Source organism: Xenopus tropicalis, chromosome 6, assembly GCF_000004195.4.
Source record: "Xenopus tropicalis strain Nigerian chromosome 6, UCB_Xtro_10.0, whole genome shotgun sequence".
Taxonomy (NCBI): Eukaryota; Metazoa; Chordata; class Amphibia; order Anura; family Pipidae; genus Xenopus; species Xenopus tropicalis.
In genome coordinates, this window is record NC_030682.2 from 149,070,568 (window position 1) to 149,091,624 (window position 21,057).

General features: G+C 45.8%; 1 protein-coding gene across 3 annotated transcripts in view; it reads left to right on the plus strand.

Moving 5' to 3' along the window:
* fucolectinloc100491211 (fucolectin uncharacterized LOC100491211) overlaps positions 1–9,046 on the plus strand; it is a 40,519-nt gene extending 31,473 nt beyond the window's left edge. For 2 of the 3 annotated variants that reach the window (XM_031904035.1, XM_031904037.1), the window contains 6 exons: positions 1,700–1,854; positions 3,755–4,043; positions 5,568–5,722; positions 7,520–7,808; positions 8,217–8,371; positions 8,744–9,046. In XM_031904035.1, the coding sequence (XP_031759895.1) occupies positions 1,700–1,854; positions 3,755–4,043; positions 5,568–5,722; positions 7,520–7,808; positions 8,217–8,371; positions 8,744–8,784 (1,084 nt within the window). In that variant the 3' untranslated portion in view covers positions 8,785–9,046. The remainder of the gene's footprint in view (positions 1–1,699; positions 1,855–3,754; positions 4,044–5,567; positions 5,723–7,519; positions 7,809–8,216; positions 8,372–8,743) is intronic. The other variant, XM_031904036.1, reaches the window with a different exon arrangement.
* The last annotated feature ends 12,011 nt before the right edge of the window (positions 9,047–21,057 follow it).

Below are 21,057 nucleotides of genomic sequence, written 5' to 3' on the forward strand. Positions count from 1 at the left end.
TATATTAGTAGGGAAATTCCATACATGCCAAGACTTTAGTGAAATTGAGTAAAAAGACACAGACTGAATAAATAACACTGTAAGTCCATATTTTATTGCAAAAACTCATTTACTGTACTTTTCTATAATTTATCGCCTGCCTGTAGTAGGGGTTAATTTTCGCATAGCCGAATGCGATATTTAGCGTGCCTAAGTTATAGGGAATCATGCGATCATATTCTTTTCAGCGCGGAAATTAACGCATGCGAAAATGGCGAATAATCGCACGCGATAATACTATGGTGAATCGCGCGCAAATTATCGCGTCTTTTTTACCGCAAAAAAGCGTGCGATAATTTTTATCGCACTTTAGTGAATCAGGCCCTTTGTCTGGAAGGGGAATTTCTCCTTTGAATATTGTTACCTTCAGTTGTTACTGATATTGTGCTTTGTCTGTTTTAGGGTATCCAAGTTTAAGGGTATTCATGACAAGTTTAAGGGTATTCATGACAAGTTTTAGGGTATTCATGACAAGTTTTAGGGTATTCATGACAAGTTTTAGGGTATCCTGACATGCTTTAGGGTATTCATGACAAGTTTAAGGGTATTCATGACAAGTTTTAGGGTATCCATGACAAGTTTTAGGGTATCCTGACATGCTTTAGGGTATTCATGACAAGTTTAAGGGTATTCATGACAAGTTTTAGGGTATCCTGACATGCTTTAGGGTATTCATGACAAGTTTTAGGGTATCCATGACAAGTTTTAGGGTATTCATGACAAGTTTTAGGGTATCCTGACATGCTTTAGGGTATCCATGACAAGTTTTAGGGTATTCATGACAAGTTTTAGGGTATCCTGACATGCTTTAGGGTATCCATGACAAGTTTTAGGGTATTCATGACAAGTTTTAGGGTATCCTGACATGCTTTAGGGTATTCATGACAAGTTTTAGGGTATTCATGACAAGTTTTAGAGTATCCTGACATGCTTTAGGGTATTCATGACAAGTTTTAGGGTATCCATGACAAGTTTTAGGGTATTCATGACAAGTTTTAGGGTATCCTGACATGCTTTAGGGTATCCATGACAAGTTTTAGGGTATACATGACAAGTTTTAGGGTATCCTGACATGCTTTAGGGTATTCATGACAAGTTTTAGGGTATCCATGACAAGTTTTAGGTTATCCTGACATGCTTTAGGGTATTCATGACAAGTTTTAGGGTATACATGACAAGTTTTAGGGTATCCTGACATGCTTTAGGGTATTCATGACAAGTTTTAGGGTATCCATGACAAGTTTTAGGGTATTCATGACAAGTTTTAGGGTATTCATGACAAGTTTTAGAGTATCCTGACATGCTTTAGGGTATCCATGACAAGTTTTAGGGTATCCATGACAAGTTTTAGAGTATCCTGACATGCTTTAGGGTATCCATGACAAGTTTTAGGGTATCCATGACAAGTTTTAGGGTATTCATGACAAGTTTTAGGGTATCCATTACAAGTTTAGGTTATCAATGCAAGTTTTAGGGTTGGGTAGAAGGTGTATTTGAACCAGGCCCCTCATAAGTAGAGGGAACCTTTGTGAGATAAAATGATGACAAAAACCACATTATTCAATCTTTTCAGTATATAGAGGTATATGGGGTAATTTCTTCCACTTGTGTTAAAATTGTTTTGGCAGCTTCATAATTTACCATTTATTTTATTCCACAGATGTGGCACCGTTACCGATGTCTCAGAAGCCACCATCACTCTATTGTGTAAGGGGCTGGAGGGCCGCTATGTGAGTGTGGTTATACCCGGAAGGGCAGAATATCTCACCCTCTGTGAAGTGGAGGTTTATGGGGAGGAATCTCTGAGCCAGGAAGGTAAGGATCGCTGGGGACTGAATTTCTTCATTTTATTTCAATAAATGTGAATAATTAGTTGTCGGTATGAATATGGCAGAAGAGTCAGTTTATTGCAGTTCATTATGTACAAAAGCAGTGATAGTCAAAGATGGAAAAGTCAGTAAACTAAGGGAACTTATTAATGATAATGGAATTTTAAAAAAAAAAAATCCCACAAGAACCCATGTGTGATGCCAGGATATGGCAAAGCCACAGATCTTCAATATTTGAAGATACAAACAGTTGCCTTACAGCTCAGGCTGCATGGGGGGTAACTGGACAGGAATCTCTTACCAACTCCCACTCCTGGGCACCGACACAGACAGGCAAGAGCTCCCTCTCCCTAAGGGCACAGGCACTTGGTACCCCTTCCTCCAAAGGTGCAGCAGCCCCCATTTCCAGCAGTGATCCACTCTGTAGGAAATCTAGTTCCTCGATGGTTCTGCTGGGGTCAGTTGCTTGGACCTTCCCTGATCCAGTAGCCAGTAATTCGGTCAGACATAGCACTGTAGCCACTATGCCCAACACTCTGTGCTATTGATGAGCGAATCTGTTCCATTTTGCTTCGCCGAAAAATTTGCAAATCTTGAAGCAGCGAAAATATTGTGCAGCAAAAAATATTGTTGCCCGCGACTATTCTTTTGTCATCCGCGGCTATTCTTCTGTCGCCGGCGACTATTCTTTTGTCATCCACGGCTATCCTTTTGTCGCCCGCGGCTATTGTTTTGTCATGCGGCTATTGTTTTGTCGCCTGCGGCTATTCTTTTGTCGCCCGCGGCTATTATTTTGTCTCACGCCTATTATTTTGTCGCCCACAGGTATTATTTTGTCGCCTGCGGCTATTATTTTGTCGCCCGCGGCTATTATTTTGTCGCCCGCGGCTATTATTTTGTCGCACAGCTATTATTTTGTTGCCCACAGCTATTATTTAATCGCACGGCTATTCTTTTGACACTCGCGACTATTCTTTTGTCATCCGCGGCTATTGTTTTGTCGCCCGCGACTATTATTTTGTCATCCTCGGCTATTCTTTTGTCACCCGCGGCTATTGTTTTGTCATGCGGCTATTCTTTTGTCACCTGCGGCTATTATTTCGTCGCCTGCAGCTATTATTTTGTCGCCCGCGGCTATTATTTTGTCTCACGGCTATTATTTTCTCGCCCACAGCTATTATTTTGTCGCCCGCGGCAATTATTTCGTCGCCCGCGGCTATTATTTTGTCGCACAGCTATTATTTTGTTGCCCACAGCTATTATTTAATCGCGCGGCTATTCTTTTGACCCCTGCGACTATTCTTTTTTTACACCGGCAACAATTTTTGGACGTGCGGCAAATTTTTACGCAGCAAATTTTTTCATCCGTTTCACAAAACAATCCACCAATGGCGAAACACGGAAATTTGCTGCAAATCCATGCCTGCCGAAACATTTCGCCCATCACTACTCTGTACTAACTCACCCAGCCCCTCTGTAGCCAGTTGGAGAGTCCCGGGGGTTGAGATCCTACCCCCTTTGCTACTATTCCCATTGTTCCATTGGCTGGACATGCCCTTCAACTGCCCAGGGTGGGGCATTAGTACTGCCTCCCAGTGCTAATGCTGGAGATCTTTACTTAGGTCTCCACACCATGCATTTGACCCCAACACTCCTCATTTGTCAGCAGGTAATCAAATTAAAATCGGCAAATGAAAGTTCATAAAACCCAATATGATGTGTAACATGTTATCACCCCTTTTAATAGTAGCTACAGACATTAAAAAACATGTGCCCAGTCCAAAATGTTTTGCACGCATGTTGGGCAGTATCAGAACTTACACATTGGTTCATATTTATGCACCAGAATGGACAGGTTTCAATTTAAATACAAATTGCAATTTCAGTTGTAGAGCTGAATCTGGCGAGATCAGGAGAAGCCCGGCAAAGCTCCACCTACGGCCATGGAACTCAGTTTATTGCAGACAGAGCTATCGATGGCATCAAAGTGACAGATATCCACAAAAGCCCCTGTACCCACACCAGTCAGGACAATCCAGCTTGGTGGCGGCTGGACCTGAAGAAGAGGTACAAAGTCGAGTCTGTGGTCATAGTGAACAGGATGGATGAGCACAGTGAGCGCCTGTTGGGAGCCGAGATTCGTGTTGGAATTTTTCCAGTTGACAACAACCCAGTGTGAGTCCCAAACATCTCATTTATATCTATTTCTCTTGTTAGTGAGTAGGAACGTCCCACCTAAATGGACACAGAATCACTGAGAGACCTCCCCCTTATTACTGATGTTCCAAACAACACTGCGTCTCACTAACTTCCTCATTAATACTCCTCCTAATCCCGCCCCCAAATTAATTATATCTTAGTTGGGATCAAGTACAGGTACTGTTTTATTATTACAGAGAAAAGGGAATCATTTAACCATGAAATAAACCCAATAGGGCTGTTCTGCCCCAATAAGGGGTAATTATATCTTAGTTGGGATCAAGTACAGGTACTGTTTTATTATTACAGAGAAAAGGGAATCATTTAACCATGAAATAAACCCAATAGGGCTGTTCTGCCCCAATAAGGGGTAATTATATCTTAGTTGGGATCAAGTACAGGTACTGTTTTATTATTACAGAGAAAAGGGAATCATTTAACCATTAAATAAACCCAATAGGGCTGTTCTGCCCCCAATAAGGGGTAATTATATCTTAGTTGGGATCAAGTACAGGTACTGTTTTATTATTACAGAGAAAAGGGAATCATTTAACCATTAAATAAACCCAATAGGGCTGTTCTGCCCCAATAAGGGGTAATTATATCTTAGTTGGGATCAAGTACAGGTACTGTTTTATTATTACAGAGAAAAGGGAATCATTTAACCATTAAATAAACCCAATAGGGCTGTTCTGCCCCCAATAAGGGGTAATTATATCTTAGTTGGGATCAAGTACAGGTACTGTTTTATTATTACAGAGAAAAGGGAATCATTTAACCATGAAATAAACCCAATAGGGCTGTTCTGCCCCAATAAGGGGTAATTATATCTTAGTTGGGATCAAGTACAGGTACTGTTTTATTATTACAGAGAAAAGGGAATCATTTAACCATTAAATAAACCCAATAGGGCTGTTCTGCCCCCAATAAGGGGTAATTATATCTTAGTTGGGATCAAGTACAGGTACTGTTTTATTATTACAGAGAAAAAGGAAATATCTTTCAAAAATGTAAATTATTACCTTAAAATGGAGTCTATGGGAGAAGGCTTTTGCATAATTCAGAACTTTCTGGATATTGGGTTTCCAGATAACAGGCTGCATACCTGTAATAGCCCCATTGATACTGTTCCTAACCTGTGGAGATTTGGACAAAATGCTGAACTTTTTGTTGGGGCAGCTTTATACCCACCTCAGACTAAAATGCAAATATTGGTGGCAAAACCTTACAGCACTGTAGCCCTAGAGTTGCAAGTTCCACTCCTCATGTGATTTGGGTAATAGTGATTGTATTGTCCAAATTAGGGCCAATTCCCTTAGTGCTTAATCCCCAGTGATGAAACAGGGCAAGAGTTCTCTTTTGCCTTATTGCCTTCACTTTCTCAGGGTTACATAAAGGGATCATTTTTATAAGGGGGTGTAAATGGGAGGGAGAAGCAATTCTTCCCCAGTGCCAATAAACATAAGAGGAATTAATGTCATTTCTTTCCATTTCACCCAGATGCGGCACCATCACCGATGTCTCCCAAGCCGCCATCACCCTGTCCTGTAATGGGACGGAGGGTCGCTATGTGAGTGTGGTGATTCCTGGGAGAGAAGAATATCTCCAGCTCTGTGAAGTGGAGGTTTATGGGGAGGAATCTACAGAGGAAGAAGGTAAGGGGCCAGTTCTCTCTTGGGTGAGAGTTGGAGCCGAGCAGCAGTGTTTTATACAGACTGTAGGGGGAAGAGATGGGAGTTAGGGAGGCCAGGTAGTAGCAGGTTACAGTAGTCTAGTTGGGATAGGATGAGAGCACTCAGTGCCACTCAGTCCTTTCTGTATAACATTCTGAGTTGAGCTACAATTGACCCATGGGAACCCTGGAACTAACACCACCTCCTAACCAGGCAGGAGTTATACTCAGTTATGGGGAAAGGCTGGCCCAGTTGGGATTGGTTACACTGGGGGAGGGGCAGTTAAGGGGGGGGGTCACTATATATAAATATATAAGGGGGGGCAGTAATGAAATAGAGAAAGTACAGGGAAGAGCGACTAAGCTGATAAAGGGAATGGGCTCAGTTATGGGGAAAGGCTGGGCCAGTTGGGATTGGTTACACTGGGGAAGGGGCAGTTAAGGGGGGGTCACTATATATAAATATATAAGGGGGGCAGTAATGAAATAGAGAAAGTACAGGGAAGAGCGACTAAGCTGATAAAGGGAATGGGCTCAGTTATGGGGAAAGGCTGGCCCAGTTGGGATTGGTTTCACTGGGGAAGGGGCAGTTAAGGGGGGGGGTCACTATATATAAATATATAAGGGGGGGCAGTAATGAAATAGAGAAAGTACAGGGAAGAGCGACTAAGCTGATAAAGGGAATGGGCTCAGTTATGGGGAAAGGCTGGCCCAGTTGGGATTGGTTACACTGGGGAAGGGGCAGTTAAGGGGGGGGGTCACTATATATAAATATATAAGGGGGGGCAGTAATGAAATAGAGAAAGTACAGGGAAGAGCGACTAAGCTGATAAAGGGAATGGGCTCAGTTATGGGGAAAGGCTGGCCCAGTTGGGATTGGTTACACTGGGGGGGGGGGCAGTTAAGGGGGGGTCACTATATATAAATATATAAGGGGGGGCAGTAATGAAATAGAGAAAGTACAGGGAAGAGCGACTAAGCTGATAAAGGGAATGGGCTCAGTTATGGGGAAAGGCTGGCCCAGTTGGGATTGGTTACACTGGGGAAGGGGCAGTTAAGGGGGGGTCACTATATATAAATATATAAGGGGGGGCAGTAATGAAATAGAGAAAGTACAGGGAAGAGCGACTAAGCTGATAAAGGGAATGGGCTCAGTTATGGGGAAAGGCTGGCCCAGTTGGGATTGGTTACACTGGGGAAGGGGCAGTTAAGGGGGGGTCACTATATATAAATATATAAGGGGGGGCAGTAATGAAATAGAGAGAGTACAGGGAAGAGCGACTAAGCTGATAAAGGGAATGGGCTCAGTTATGGGGAAAGGCTGGCCCAGTTGGGATTGGTTACACTGGGGAAGGGGCAGTTAAGGGGGGGTCACTATATATAAATATATAAGGGGGGGCAGTAATGAAATAGAGAAAGTACAGGGAAGAGCGACTAAGCTGATAAAGGGAATGGGCTCAGTTATGGGGAAAGGCTGGCCCAGTTGGGATTGGTTACACTGGGGAAGGGGCAGTTAAGGGGGGGTCACTATATATAAATGTATAAGGGGACCATACAATAAACTCTCTGATGCTTTATTCACGAGTAGATCCTCCCAGCAGACACAAGGGATCCAATCATATAAGAGGAAAGAGATAGCTCTTAGAACTAGTTGATCCAGGGACTGATCCGATTCTCCTCTCGGAACCTGTAGAATTTTCAGATGGAGTTTTTGTTCTGCAGACTAGTTTGACTAGATTAGACTTGATCTATGAAAAATTGTCCTTTTCTGTTGTTTTAGTAAATAATTTAGCGAGATGGGAAGGTGTCAGTGTCAGCCAAAGCTCCGTTTACCCACTTGATCCTCCACCCAATGCTCAAACAGCCGTCGATGGGAATAAAGAGACAAATTATTATGTACATCCCTGTGCCCACACCAATAAGGACTTTGCCCCTTGGTGGCAGCTGGACCTGAAGAAGAGATACAAGGTGGAGGCAGTGGTCATAGTCAACAGGAGGGACTGCTGCAGTGAGAGACTGCAGGGAGCTGAGATCCGCGTTGGAGATTCCGCAGATAATAACAACCCCGTGTGAGTGTTAAGGACCATATTACACCGTGTAACTGGGATTAGATAACACAACAAGATATTTAAGGGGGTTCTTCTTATTCTCTATTCTCCCTATTCTTTGGAATGGTGTCTGTAAAAGTGATATTAAGATCACTTCTGAGCTTTCAGAAGGAGCCAGCGCTACACATTAGAACTGCTTTCAGCTAACCTATTGTTTCTCCTACTCCCATATAACTGGAGGAGTCCCAAGCCGGACTTGGATTTCTTACTATTGAGTGCTATTCTGATACCTACTGGGAGCTGCTATCTTGCTCCCTTCCCATTGTTCTGCTCTGAGATTTTAGCAAAAGAACCTTAACCCTAATGAGCTCATTGCTTCCTGTTATGTTACATTTCTGCTGCCATCTTCCTAATCCACTTTAATCCCAGGTGCGGAACCGTTCGTGACACCACCCAAGCCACCATCACTCTGTTCTGTCATGGGCTGGATGGTCGCTATGTGAGTGTGGTTATTCCCGGGAGAGAAGAGTTCCTTAATATCTGTGAAGTGGAGGTTTATGGGGAGGAATCCGTTAGTCAGGAAGGTAAGGATCGCTAGGGACCCTTGAGCCAAATGTCTTCATTTTATTTTAACTGTGCAATATTTGTGTTTATTATGTATAGACGCCAGTAGCGTAACTATAGAGGAAGCAGACCCTGTGGTTGCTAGGGGCCTGGACTGGGGTGTCTGCTTCCTCTATAGGTTTCTGCAGGGGGGGGGCTGTTGAGGGCTAGGAACGCCACTGCAGTAAAGCAAAGCTCCTGTGAATTGTACAAGCCAGGGGGGGGCGGCACTTAGTACTATAAATTCTCTGTTTCTGTAAATGGATTATTTAGATGGAGCAGGGTTTTAGCCAATATGGACACCCACACAATTCAGGGGTATCATTTCTCTTTAACTCTTCTTTGTCATCCAGCAGTTCTACTGGGGAGCGCGGAGGAAGGTTCTGGTGCCTGAGTGCAGATTGTGCCCCATTCCCCCATTTACCCTCAGGGTCAGGGTCCCATTCTCCTACATTAAGTGATAGCGTTATACTCTTTTCATATAATGTCACCATGTATTTAACCATATAGCTGTCTCACCGTCTAACCATGTTCTTTCTTTCTTTCTTTATCTCTTTCTTCCTTCCTTCGTTTCTTCCTTTCTTTTCTTTACACTAATCAAAGCCAAACCCTTCATATTATTGTACCAAGGTCTAATAAAGACATAATATAAATGACATTCTGGGTTATGATTGTACTTTGCATTATGTTATTGATGTGTGCGACTGAGTTGATGCTGTTTGTTACTATATGATATGAGCGCACTTCTGAGGCACTACATACTGTATAGAGGTATATATGTATATGTTACATAGTTACATAGGGTTGAAAAAAAGACCAGTGTCCATCAAGTTTAACCCATCCAAGTAAACCCAGCACACCTAACCCACACCTACCAATCTATACACTCACATACATACACTATATATACAACCACTAGTACTAACTGTAGGTATTAGTATCACAATAGCCTTGGATATTCTGATTGATCAAGAACTCATCCAGGCCCCTCTTATAGGCATTAACAGAATCTGCCATTACCCCATCACTAGGGGCATTCCCCAACCCCCTCACTGCCCTCACCGTGAGGAACCCCCTACCCAACATCCCCCGGCAGGGCATTCCCCAACCCCCTCACTGCCCTCACCGTGAGGAACCCCCTACCCAACATCCCCCGGCAGGGCATTCCCCAACCCCCTCACTGCCCTCACCGTGAGGAACCCCCTACCCAACACCCCCCGGCAGGGCATTCCCCAACCCCCTCACTGCCCTCACCGTGAGGAACCCCCTACCCAACATCCCCCGGCAGGGCATTCCCCAACCCCCTCACTGCCCTCACCGCGAGGAACCCCCTACCCAACATCCCCCGGCAGGGCATTCCCCAACCCCCTCACTGCCCTCACCGTGAGGAACCCCCTACCCAACATCCCCCGGCAGGGCATTCCCCAACCCCCTCACTGCCATCAGCGTGAGGAACCCCCTACCCAACATCCCCCGGCAGGGCATTCCCCAACCCCCTCACTGCCCTCACCGTGAGGAACCCCCTACCCAACACCCCCGGCAGGGCATTCCCCAACCTCACTGCCCTCACCGTGAGGAACCCCCTACCCAACATCCCCCGGCAGGGCATTCCCCAACCCCCTCACTGCCCTCACCGTGAGGAACCCCCTACCCAACACCCCCGGCAGGGCATTCCCCAACCTCACTGCCCTCACCGTGAGGAACCCCCTACCCAACACCCCCGGCAGGGCATTCCCCAACCTCACTGCCCTCACCGTGAGGAACCCCCTACCCAACACCCCCGGCAGGGCATTCCCCAACCTCACTGCCCTCACCGTGAGGAACCCCCTACCCAACATCCCCCAGCAGGGCATTCCCCAACCCCCTCACTGCCCTCACCGTGAGGAACCCCCTACCCAACATCCCCCGGCAGGGCATTCCCCAACCCCCTCACTGCCCTCACCGTGAGGAACCCCCTACCCAACATCCCCCGGCAGGGCATTCCCCAACCTCCTCACTGCCCTCACCGTGAGGAACCCCCTACCCAACATCCCCCGGCAGGGCATTCCCCAACCCCCTCACTGCCCTCACCGTGAGGAACCCCCTACCCAACATCCCCCGGCAGGGCATTCCCCAACCCCCTCACTGCCCTCACCGTGAGGAACCCCCTACCCAACATCCCCCGGCAGGGCATTCCCCAACCTCACTGCCCTCACCATGAGGAACCCCCTACCCAACATCCCCCGGCAGGGCATTCCCCAACCTCACTGCCCTCACCATGAGGAACCCCCTACCCAACATCCCCCTGGCAGGGCATTCCCCAACCTCACTGCCCTCACCGTGAGGAACCCCCTACCCAACATCCCCCGGCAGGGCATTCCCCAACCCCCTCACTGCCCTCACCATGAGGAACCCCCTACCCAACATCCCCCGGCAGGGCATTCCCCAACCCCCTCACTGCCCTCACCGTGAGGAACCCCCTACCCAACATCCCCCTGGCAGGGCATTCCCCAACCTCACTGCCCTCACCGTGAGGAACCCCCTACCCAACATCCCCCGGCAGGGCATTCCCCAACCCCCTCACTGCCCTCACCGTGAGGAACCCCCTACCCAACATCCCCCGGCAGGGCATTCCCCAACCCCCTCACTGCCCTCACCGTGAGGAACCCCCCTACCCAACATCCCCCGGCAGGGCATTCCCCAACCCCCTCACTGCCCTCACCGTGAGGAACCCCCTACCCAGAGAAAACAACCCCAACCCTGACAGTCTCACCTCATAGTTTAACCCTTCCATCCCCTTTACCAGTTTAGTTGCAGTCTCTGCACTCTCTCCAGCTCATTAATATCCTTCTTAAGGACTGGAGCCCAAAACTGCCCCCCATACTCACTGTAACTGCCCCCCATACTCAAGGTGAGGCCTTACCAGGGACCTATAAAGGGGCAAAATTATGTTTCATCCCTTGAGTCAATGCCCTTTTTTATACAAGACAGCACTTTATTTGCTTTAGTAGCCACAGAATGACACTGCCTGGAATTAGACAACTTGTTATCTACAAAAACCCCCAGATCCTTCTCCATTAAGGAAACCCCCAACACACTCCCATTCAGTAGATAGTTTGCGTTTATATTATTTCTACCAAAGGGCATAACTTTGCACTTATCAACATTGAACCTCATTTTCCAGTTTGCTGCCCAGTTTCCCAGTCAAATCTCTCTGCAAAGCGGCACATCCTGCATGGAACTTATAGTTTTGCACAATTTTGTGTCATCAGCAAAAATAGAAACAGTACTGTCTATGCCCCCCCCCAGGGCATTAATAAACAAGTTAAAAAGCAAAGGACCAAGGACTGACCCCTGCGGTACCCACTAACCACACTGGTCCAATTAGAAAATGTTCCATTTCCCCCCCTCTGTGTAATCTATCCTTCAGCCAGTTCTCTATCCAATTACAAATATTATGTTCTAGGCCAATATTCCTTAATTTGATCATTAACCTTCTGTGAGGTACTGTATCAAACGCTTTAGCAAAGTCCAAGTAGATCCCATCCACTGCCATTCCAGCATCGAGGTTCCTACTCACCTCCTCATAAAAGGCGACTAAATTAGTCTGGCAAGATCTGTTACCCATAAAACCATGCTGGCACAAACTAATAGTATTGTGAACTGCAATGTATTCAAGTACCCTATCCCTTATTACCCCTTCCAGAAGCTTTCCTACTACTGATGTCAGACTAACAGGCCTATAGTTTTCAGGCTGAGAACGGGATCCCTTTTTAAATAACGGCACCACATTAGCAATCCGCCAGTCTCTCGGCACCATGCCAGACCTCAATGAATCCTGAAAAATTAAGTGAAGAGGTTTGGCAATCACAGCGCTCAGCTCATTTAATACACTGGGATGAATCCCATCCGGCCCTGGACCTTTGTTTACCTTTACATGTTCAAGTCTCTTTTGAATTCCCCCCCGAGTGACCCACGCGTCAGTAGCTAAATTACTAGAACTGGGCATATTACAAGGGAAGCCTTCATTATCTGACTCCTCAGATGTATAGACAGATGAAAAATAAGAGTTCAAAATTTCTGCTTTTTCCCCGTTCTCATCAACCAACTTACCCCCCCGTGATAATAAAGTTCCCACCCCTTCTTGCTTCATTTTTTTACTATTCACATAATTAAAAAATAATTTTGGATTCTTTTTACCCCTAGCTGCAATATCCCTTTCCATTTCTATTTTAGCTGCTTGATAGCTTTTTTGCTGCTTTATTTGCCCCTTGTACCTGATGAAAGCCCCAGCTGCCCCAGCTAACTTGAATGCCCTAAAAGCACGTTTTTTCTTACCAACCCCGACACTAACACTTTTATTCAGCCATAAAGGTTTTGCTTTGCGATGCCTCTCCTTGCTTACAAGGGGGATATACTGTTGTGTATACCTACAAAGCAATGTTTTAAAGATGTTCCATTTTCCTTCTGTGCCTAACCCCATGAGAAGCCTTTCCCAGTTGACACATTGCAGAGATGCCCTTATACTGGCAAAGTCTGCACGTCTAAAATTGAGCGTTTTAGTTCCTCCCTTATAGAGCTGTCTCTGCAGCATTATCTCAAAGGAGACCATGTTGGGATCACTGTTCCCCAAATGCCCCCCCACACAAATGTTAGAGATGAGTTCATTATTATTAGATATCACCAGGTCCAACAGAGGGTCCCCCTGAAAGCCCCAGTATTCTAGAAACCCAGTACTGACAGAGAAGCATGTTCCTGTGTGTGTGTAGATCTGTGGTGCATCACTATTGGCTTCTGCAAGAATCCCTTACAAGAAGAATTCTAGTAGTCAGGGGGCGCTCCTGCCATAAGGCAAGGGGGCCCCATGTTACCAGGGGCAGCAAGAAGGTTACCAGGAGTAGCCCAAGGTCATTTAATTCTTTAAACCACCAGTTGTTTATTCACTGGCTGAATAGGAACCAACTGCAATGCCGTCCCATCCAGAGTAAAGTGTGGGGCTGATATATCCGTAGGACTGTGCTAGTTGGGCGGGCAGAGTTGTTTAATGTGCCGGTGAGACGGACCCCACGTGCCCCCAAGTGCAGGATCACTATTAGTATTAGATGCTGGTGCCTTATTTTATTTCTATATAAAGTTTATATTTGCTGCAAAACTCTGTAAATAGTATCTCCTTAGGCTGTGATCCCCAGCCAGTGGCTCGGGAGATACATGTTGCACCCCGACCCCTTGGATGTTGCTCCCAGTGGCCCCAAACAGGGGCTTATGTTTAAATTCCTGGCTTAAATGCAATCTTTATTTGCATCACAATTATAAGTTGTACCAAACAAAGCATTCTGTATGGTATTAGTTCAGATAGGGACTACCTATAGCCAATCACAGCCCAGGAACATTTTGCTTGCTTGTGTTGCTTGTGTGTCTCCAACTCTTTTTACATTTAAATGGGGCTCACAAGTAAAAAAAAGGTTGGGGATCCCTGCCCTGAGGTGTAGCTGTCAGTGCCCACTAGGTGACAATGACAAGGGATTGTAGCCTAGGGGTTAACAGGAGAAGAACCTACCTGCCCCCTCATTGTTGCACCCTAGGCAGTTGCCTCTTCTGCCTGCCCCTAGCTCCGGCCCTTCTTATGGTTCAGAGATAGACTTAGTTCTAAAAGTTCAGTGTTTTTGAATTTGCACGGGGTTCTACCCAAACACTGAGCTGAGATTTGCCTGTTTGCCATTGAAATGTTACTACTCTAGAGCCAGAGCCAGCAATTCTACATGAAGTTTCCAACACACACAAAAACAGAGACCCACCTTCTGCCATCACCCAACGGGTGACAATATTGGTACAGTAATGGAGTACTAAAGAACTTGTGTACAAGACTTAGTAACGCAAGAACTGTGAGTAACTATTTGCTGAAGGCAAAGAGCCAACATCTAAGAACACGACTGTCTCGATGCCAAACCACAAGGAGGATCTGCTCTTGGCTTCCTTATTAGATACTAATTGAGCATCTTCAGAATAATTAGACTTAATCACCGCTTTATCTATTTGGGGAAATAAGAATGCGCGGAACGAGCGGTTTGTCTAAAAGACACAAAATCCCAAGATTCCATCTTAGGTCAACAAATATAATGTAATGTTGGTCTAACGTGTCAGGTGGAAAATCCTCAAGTCAATGGGTGCAGCAATAAGACCATCCGGCAAATGTGGAAGCAGATGGGTTATGGGATTGGACTATGGGATTAAAGCTGGTCATACACATGAAGACATTTAATGAGGTGGCCAAAGGAGTGGATCTTTTACCAATATGCCCACCTTGAGGCAGATCCAATCATTGAGGGACTGTGCAGATGCGGTCATTGATCCGATAGCTGCGATAGAATGTGTAGGCCACGACTGGCAACTCCCGGGACCTTGCTGCCCTAAGGGTGAGTGCTTACCAGGGTGTTGTAGATCCGCCTGGAGAGGAATGGACCCGGAGACTGGAGGTTGCTGCTTAACCAAATGAACTTCTTTATTTAATCCAACAGAATTCAGTAGTATTATATACAGATTCAGGTATATCTCCCCTTTATCCAAACCAGGAGCTTCTCTTCCTGCAGATAATCTCCCCTCTTTGGGAATATGCTATGACCTGAACCACTGAAAGTCCCTGAACTGTGGCTAGTAATGCCATGAGGTAATAACCTCACTGACCTCCCGGTGGGGCTTCAAACTGCCCAACTAAATACCCTATCTATCCTACTATTAGATTGTCTAAATGATTTATCTAACTAATCCTGTATCTCACCTCTGAAAGAGGGAAAGTCCCAGGAAGAAAGACCTCATGGTTTGTGAGTCATCCCCTTTTATATTACAGAACACCGCCACCTAGTGGTTACTGCTGAGATACAGGGGAAACTCTCTTTTAACCTGGAAAGAATAATTATAGTACACACACAGTTAGGACCACCCTTAGGTGTCCATATCCCACAAGGCCAACCCCTGGTTTGCCTGTCTAAAGGGGAACCCAGTCTATAAAGGGGCCCAAATCTTGGGGTCCCTACATGTCCAATCAACATCTGGCTGATTTCTAGTCATATATCAGTTGGGTGGGCCTGTCGGAGAGCCCCATACACGGCAAATAAGCTGCTTAAATGGTCGGGAGGGGCCATATTGGCAGCTAAAATCTGCCCGTGTAAGGCCACCTTTCGGCAGTGGAGTGGCCCATAAGGACAATGTTGGAAGTAAGAAGACAGGTATCATTTATTTATAATAACGGGAGTTTCAGTGGACCTAACAGCTCAAATTATTCAAGTATGGCTTTCAGGGGAAGCAAAGTGGGGTACGTGGGGAGAGTATTTTTACATGTGGAAACCATTGGTGCAGGTTTAACTTGCATTGCCCTTTATCTCCCAGTACAGTGCTGTCCAACTTCTGTTGTACCGAGGGCCGGAATTTTTCCGACGTACGTGGTGGAGGGCCGATAATGGAAGCCAGTTTTGACCACTCCCCTTTTTGAAACCGCACCCACTTGAAACCACACCCGTGTTATCACATGACCATACCCATATTAATGGTTGTAGTACAGCAAAAACCTGCCGTACTCTGCCTGCCCTACCCTGCCTGTGTGTGCCATACTCTGCCTTCACTACCCTGCCTGTGTGTGCCATACTCTGCCTGCCCTACCCTGTCTGTGTGTGCCATACTCTGCCTTCCCTACCCTGCCTGTGTGTGCCATACTCTGCCTTCCCTACCCTGCCTGTGTGCCATACTTTCACTGTGTGTGCCATTCTTGGCTGGTTTGTGCCATACTTGGCCTGTGTGTGCCATACTCTGCCTGCCCTACCCTGCCTGTGTGTGCCATACTCTGCCTTCCCTATCCTGCCTGCATGTGCCATACTTTCACTGTGTTTGCCATTTTTGGCTGGTTTGTGCCATACTTGGCCTGTGTGTGCTATACTCTGCCTGTGTGTGCCATACTCTGCCTTCCCTGCCTGTGTGCCATACTCTGCTTGCCCTATGATGCCTGTGTGTATGGCACACACAGGCATCCTACAGTGACACAATGCTGGCACTGCTCCTACAGTCTGTACAATAACTATATATTAAAAAACTTTTTAATTGCAGTACCACCTCAGTATATGTTCTTTTTGTAGTGTGCAGGGATTATTTGTGGGTTTCTACTGCTCCTGAGGTGTGAACAGGGGAACAATGGGGGTGATTACAGCCTGAGCCTGAGGTGTGAACACTGCAGGGGGTGAACAATGCAGAGATTAAAAGGTGTGAACAACACAGGGGATTACATATTTAAACAATACAGCCTGATTACAGCCTGAATCTGAGGTGAGAACCATGCAGGGGGCCAGTTAATCACAGTACTGATACCACTTAGAGCTTACACAAGAGTAAGCCATCAAAGCAGCCAGACAGGTGGGGGGCCACACAGAGGGGGGTCGCGGGCCGCATGCGGCCCGCGGGCCGCCAGTTGGACAGCACTGTCCCAGTAGATGGAGACAGAATACATCATAGAGGCAAACGAGTGTTTAAGAAGTATTGCCCAGGTACCTGCCTACTAGTGAGCGTTCCACTCGTTACTGAACTTGCTGAGAAACACCAACATTTGAAACCCCAGTACTAGGGATCCCAAACCACATTGTAGTTAATTATGTTTCATAAGAGAGTATCTGGGGGGGGGGGGGGACATGTCCTGCTGGAGCCAAATTAAGTCACTGGTTGTTCTGGAGTTGCTGGATTAATTCTTCCTTTGTTTGCAGTGGGTAATTATCTGCCCTCCTGTTGTGGGAGAGATGTTTGCGTAGTGGTTATTACCCTGTAATGGGCACATTATGAGACGCTCACTTTATGGTTTATTTGCTGAGTGAATACCTTACTGCAAATGAATCTGCACAATTTCCTTTCAGCTACTGGTCGTACCTTGTTAAACATTAGTCTGTGACGCAGATATGTCAATAGGTTCATGGTCTTTTCTCCCTAATTCATTTCAAAGACCTCCAGGTTTTCCTTACCTTGTCTTATATCCCTTACTCAATGTAAACTCCTCTTTTTCTCCTTACATCTTCCATTGTCTAGTCTTCCTCACTTACTCCAAGGTTCCTTCTCTCTCTATACAGGTTCCCTGGTCTAGTCTTCCTCACTTACTCCAAGGTTCCTTCTCTCTCTATACAGGTTCCCCGGTCTAGTCTTCCTCACTTACTCCAAGGTTCCTTCTCTCTCTATACAGGTTCCCCGGTCTAGTCTTCCTCACTTACTCCAAGGTTCCTTCTCTCTCTATACAGGTTCCCCGGTCTAGTCTTCCTCACTTACTCCAAGGTTCCTTCTCTCTCTATACAGGTTCCCCGGTCTAGTCTTCCTCACTTACTCCAAGGTTCCTTCTCTCTCTATACAGGTTCCCCGGTCTAGTCTTCCTCACTTACTCCAAGGTTCCTTCTCTCTCTATACAGGTTCCCCGGTCTAGTCTTCCTCACTTACTCCAAGGTTCCTTCTCTCTCTATACAGGTTCCCCGGTCTAGTCTTCCTCACTTACTCCAAGGTTCCTTCTCTCTCTATACAGGTTCCCCGGTCTAGTCTTCCTCACTTACTCCAAGGTTCCTTCTCTCTCTATACAGGTTCCCCGGTCTAGTCTTCCTCACTTACTCCAAGGTTCCTTCTCTCTCTATACAGGTTCCCCGGTCTAGTCTTCCTCACTTACTCCAAGGTTCCTTCTCTCTCTATACAGGTTCCCCGGTCTAGTCTTCCTCACTTACTCCAAGGTTCCTTCTCTCTCTATACAGGTTCCCCGGTCTAGTCTTCCTCACTTACTCCAAGGTTCCTTCTCTCTCTATACAGGTTCCCCGGTCTAGTCTTCCTCACTTACTCCAAGGTTCCTTCTCTCTCTATACAGGTTCCCCGGTCTAGTCTTCCTCACTTACTCCAAGGTTCCTTCTCTCTCTATACAGGTTCCCCGGTCTAGTCTTCCTCACTTACTCCAAGTGTCCTTCTCTCTCTATACAGGTTCCCCGGTCTAGTCTTCCTCACTTACTCCAAGGTTCCTTCTCTCTCTATACAGGTTCCCCGGTCTAGTCTTCCTCACTTACTCCAAGGTTCCTTCTCTCTCTATACAGGTTCCCCGGTCTAGTCTTCCTCACTTACTCCAAGGTTCCTTCTCTCTCTATACAGGTTCCCCGGTCTAGTCTTCCTCACTTACTCCAAGGTTCCTTCTCTCTCTATACAGGTTCCCCGGTCTAGTCTTCCTCACTTACTCCAAGGTTCCTTCTCTCTCTATACAGGTTCCCCGGTCTAGTCTTCCTCACTTACTCCAAGGTTCCTTCTCTCTCTATACAGGTTCCCCGGTCTAGTCTTCCTCACTTACTCCAAGGTTCCTTCTCTCTCTATACAGGTTCCCCGGTCTAGTCTTCCTCACTTACTCCAAGGTTCCTTCTCTCTCTATACAGGTTCCCCGGTCTAGTCTTCCTCACTTACTCCAAGGTTCCTTCTCTCTCTATACAGGTTCCCCGGTCTAGTCTTCCTCACTTACTCCAAGGTTCCTTCTCTCTCTATACAGGTTCCCCGGTCTAGTCTTCCTCACTTACTCCAAGGTTCCTTCTCTCTCTATACAGGTTCCCCGGTCTAGTCTTCCTCACTTACTCCAAGGTTCCTTTTCTCTCTATACAGGTTCCCTGGTCTAGTCTTCCTCACTTACTCCAAGGTTCCTTCTCTCTCTATACAGGTTCCCCGGTCTAGTCTTCCTCACTTACTCCAAGGTTCCTTTTCTCTCTATACAGGTTCCCCAGTCTAGTCTTCCTCACTTATTCCAAGTGTCCTTTTCTCTCTATACAAGTTTCCTGGTCTAGTCTTCCTCACTTACTCCAAGGTTCCTTCTCTCACATTACAGGTTCCCCAGTCTAGTCTTCCTCACTTATTCCAAGTGTCCTTCTCTCTCTATACAGGTTCTCCGGTCTAGTCTTCCTCACTTACTCCAAGGTTCCTTCTCTCACATTACAGGGTCCCTGGTCTGGTCTTCCTCACTTATACCAAGGGTACGTCTCTCTCTTTATGGGTTCCCCGGTCTAGTCTTCCTAGACTTACTCCAAGGTTCCTTCTCTCACATTAAAGGTTCCCTGGTCTGTTCTTCCCCACTTACTCCAAGGTTCCTTTGTTCACATTACAGGTTCTCTGGTCTAGTCTTCCTCACTTACTCCAAGGTTCCTTCTCTCATATTAAAGGTTCCCTGGTCTGGTCTTCCTCACTTACTCCAAGGTTCCTTCTCTCACATTACAGGTTCTCTGGTCTAGTCTTCCACCAATCACTCCATTAGCCTTTGTCTTTCTCTTCCCTTTGTTATTTTGTTTATATAACAGTTAGTCCATACCATTTTATAACGTAGCAGGTTAAGTAGTTCAATACAGACCACCACATACCCTACAATATACAACAGGACCTCCTGTAGTTCACCAGTGCTGTCTAAACACTGCTTGAGGCATGGAAGGAGACTCACCAACTCCAACCCTGGACTATACCACTATACTAGTGTCCTCTGACTCTCCTTGGCCTGACCCTGTGTTTACTGCTAAAATAAATAGTGTTTGTTGTGTAAACAGCATAAGACTGACTATTTCCCAGTGAGCCAGAGCTTCAAATGTTTTCTAGCCTATGGAGCCAATCTACTTGCCATCAGTTCTCTACCAATACAATGACTTTTATCTCTTTTTTACCCCATGTAAACCCTGTGTTAGCATGATATGAAACAGGAAAGGTGTTGATTTTAAATAAAGGCAAAAATAGAGATTTCAAAAGAAAGGGGATGAGATACAGGAGAATATAAGAGAATGGAGATGAGGTCTCATTTACCATTAGGGCAATGGCTCCTGCAGCCTTGACCTCATCATAATGGTGGAACATCTTCGACACCATTTGTTGTTCTGGATCCCCTGCTACCCAATTATCACACTTATTTCAAAATCTGCTCTGTTAGGGTTGCCACATTTACTCTGAAATGATACTTGGCAGGTGGTAATATAAGGGGCAAGGGCAAATCAGGGGCAGTAATTTGGTAAAGCCAAATTAGGGGAAGAATATATAAAGCTATGAATGTGTAACATGCATAACTATAGGACTCCGTAAAATTCAAGCAGTACTGTATTGGGTATCAGTGTAATAACTGCCCCAGAAATCTTTAGTTACCCCTTGGGAGGGGCATGTTGCTTGCTGAGGTGCAAAATATGCTCCCCAAAGCCTGTTTTATTTGGATCCTCTCCATACCCATGAAAACATGTACAGGCATGGGACCCATTATCCAGAATGCTCGGGACCAAGGGTATTCCGGATAAGGGTTCTTTCCGTAATTTGGATCTCCATACCTTAGGTCTACTAAAACATGTATAAAACATTAATTAAACCCAATAGGATTGTTTTGCATCCAATAAGAATTATTTATATCTTAGTTGGGATCAAGTACAGGTACTGTTTTATTATTACAGAGAAAAGGGAATCATTTAACCATGAAATAAACCCAATAGGGCTGTTCTGCCCCCAATAAGGGGTAATTATATCTTAGTTGGGATCAAGTACAGGTACTGTTTTATTATTACAGAGAAAAGGGAATCATTTAACCATGAAATAAACCCAATAGGGCTGTTCTGCCCCAATAAGGGGTAATTATATCTTAGTTGGGATCAAGTACAGGTACTGTTTTATTATTACAGAGAAAAGGGAATCATTTAAC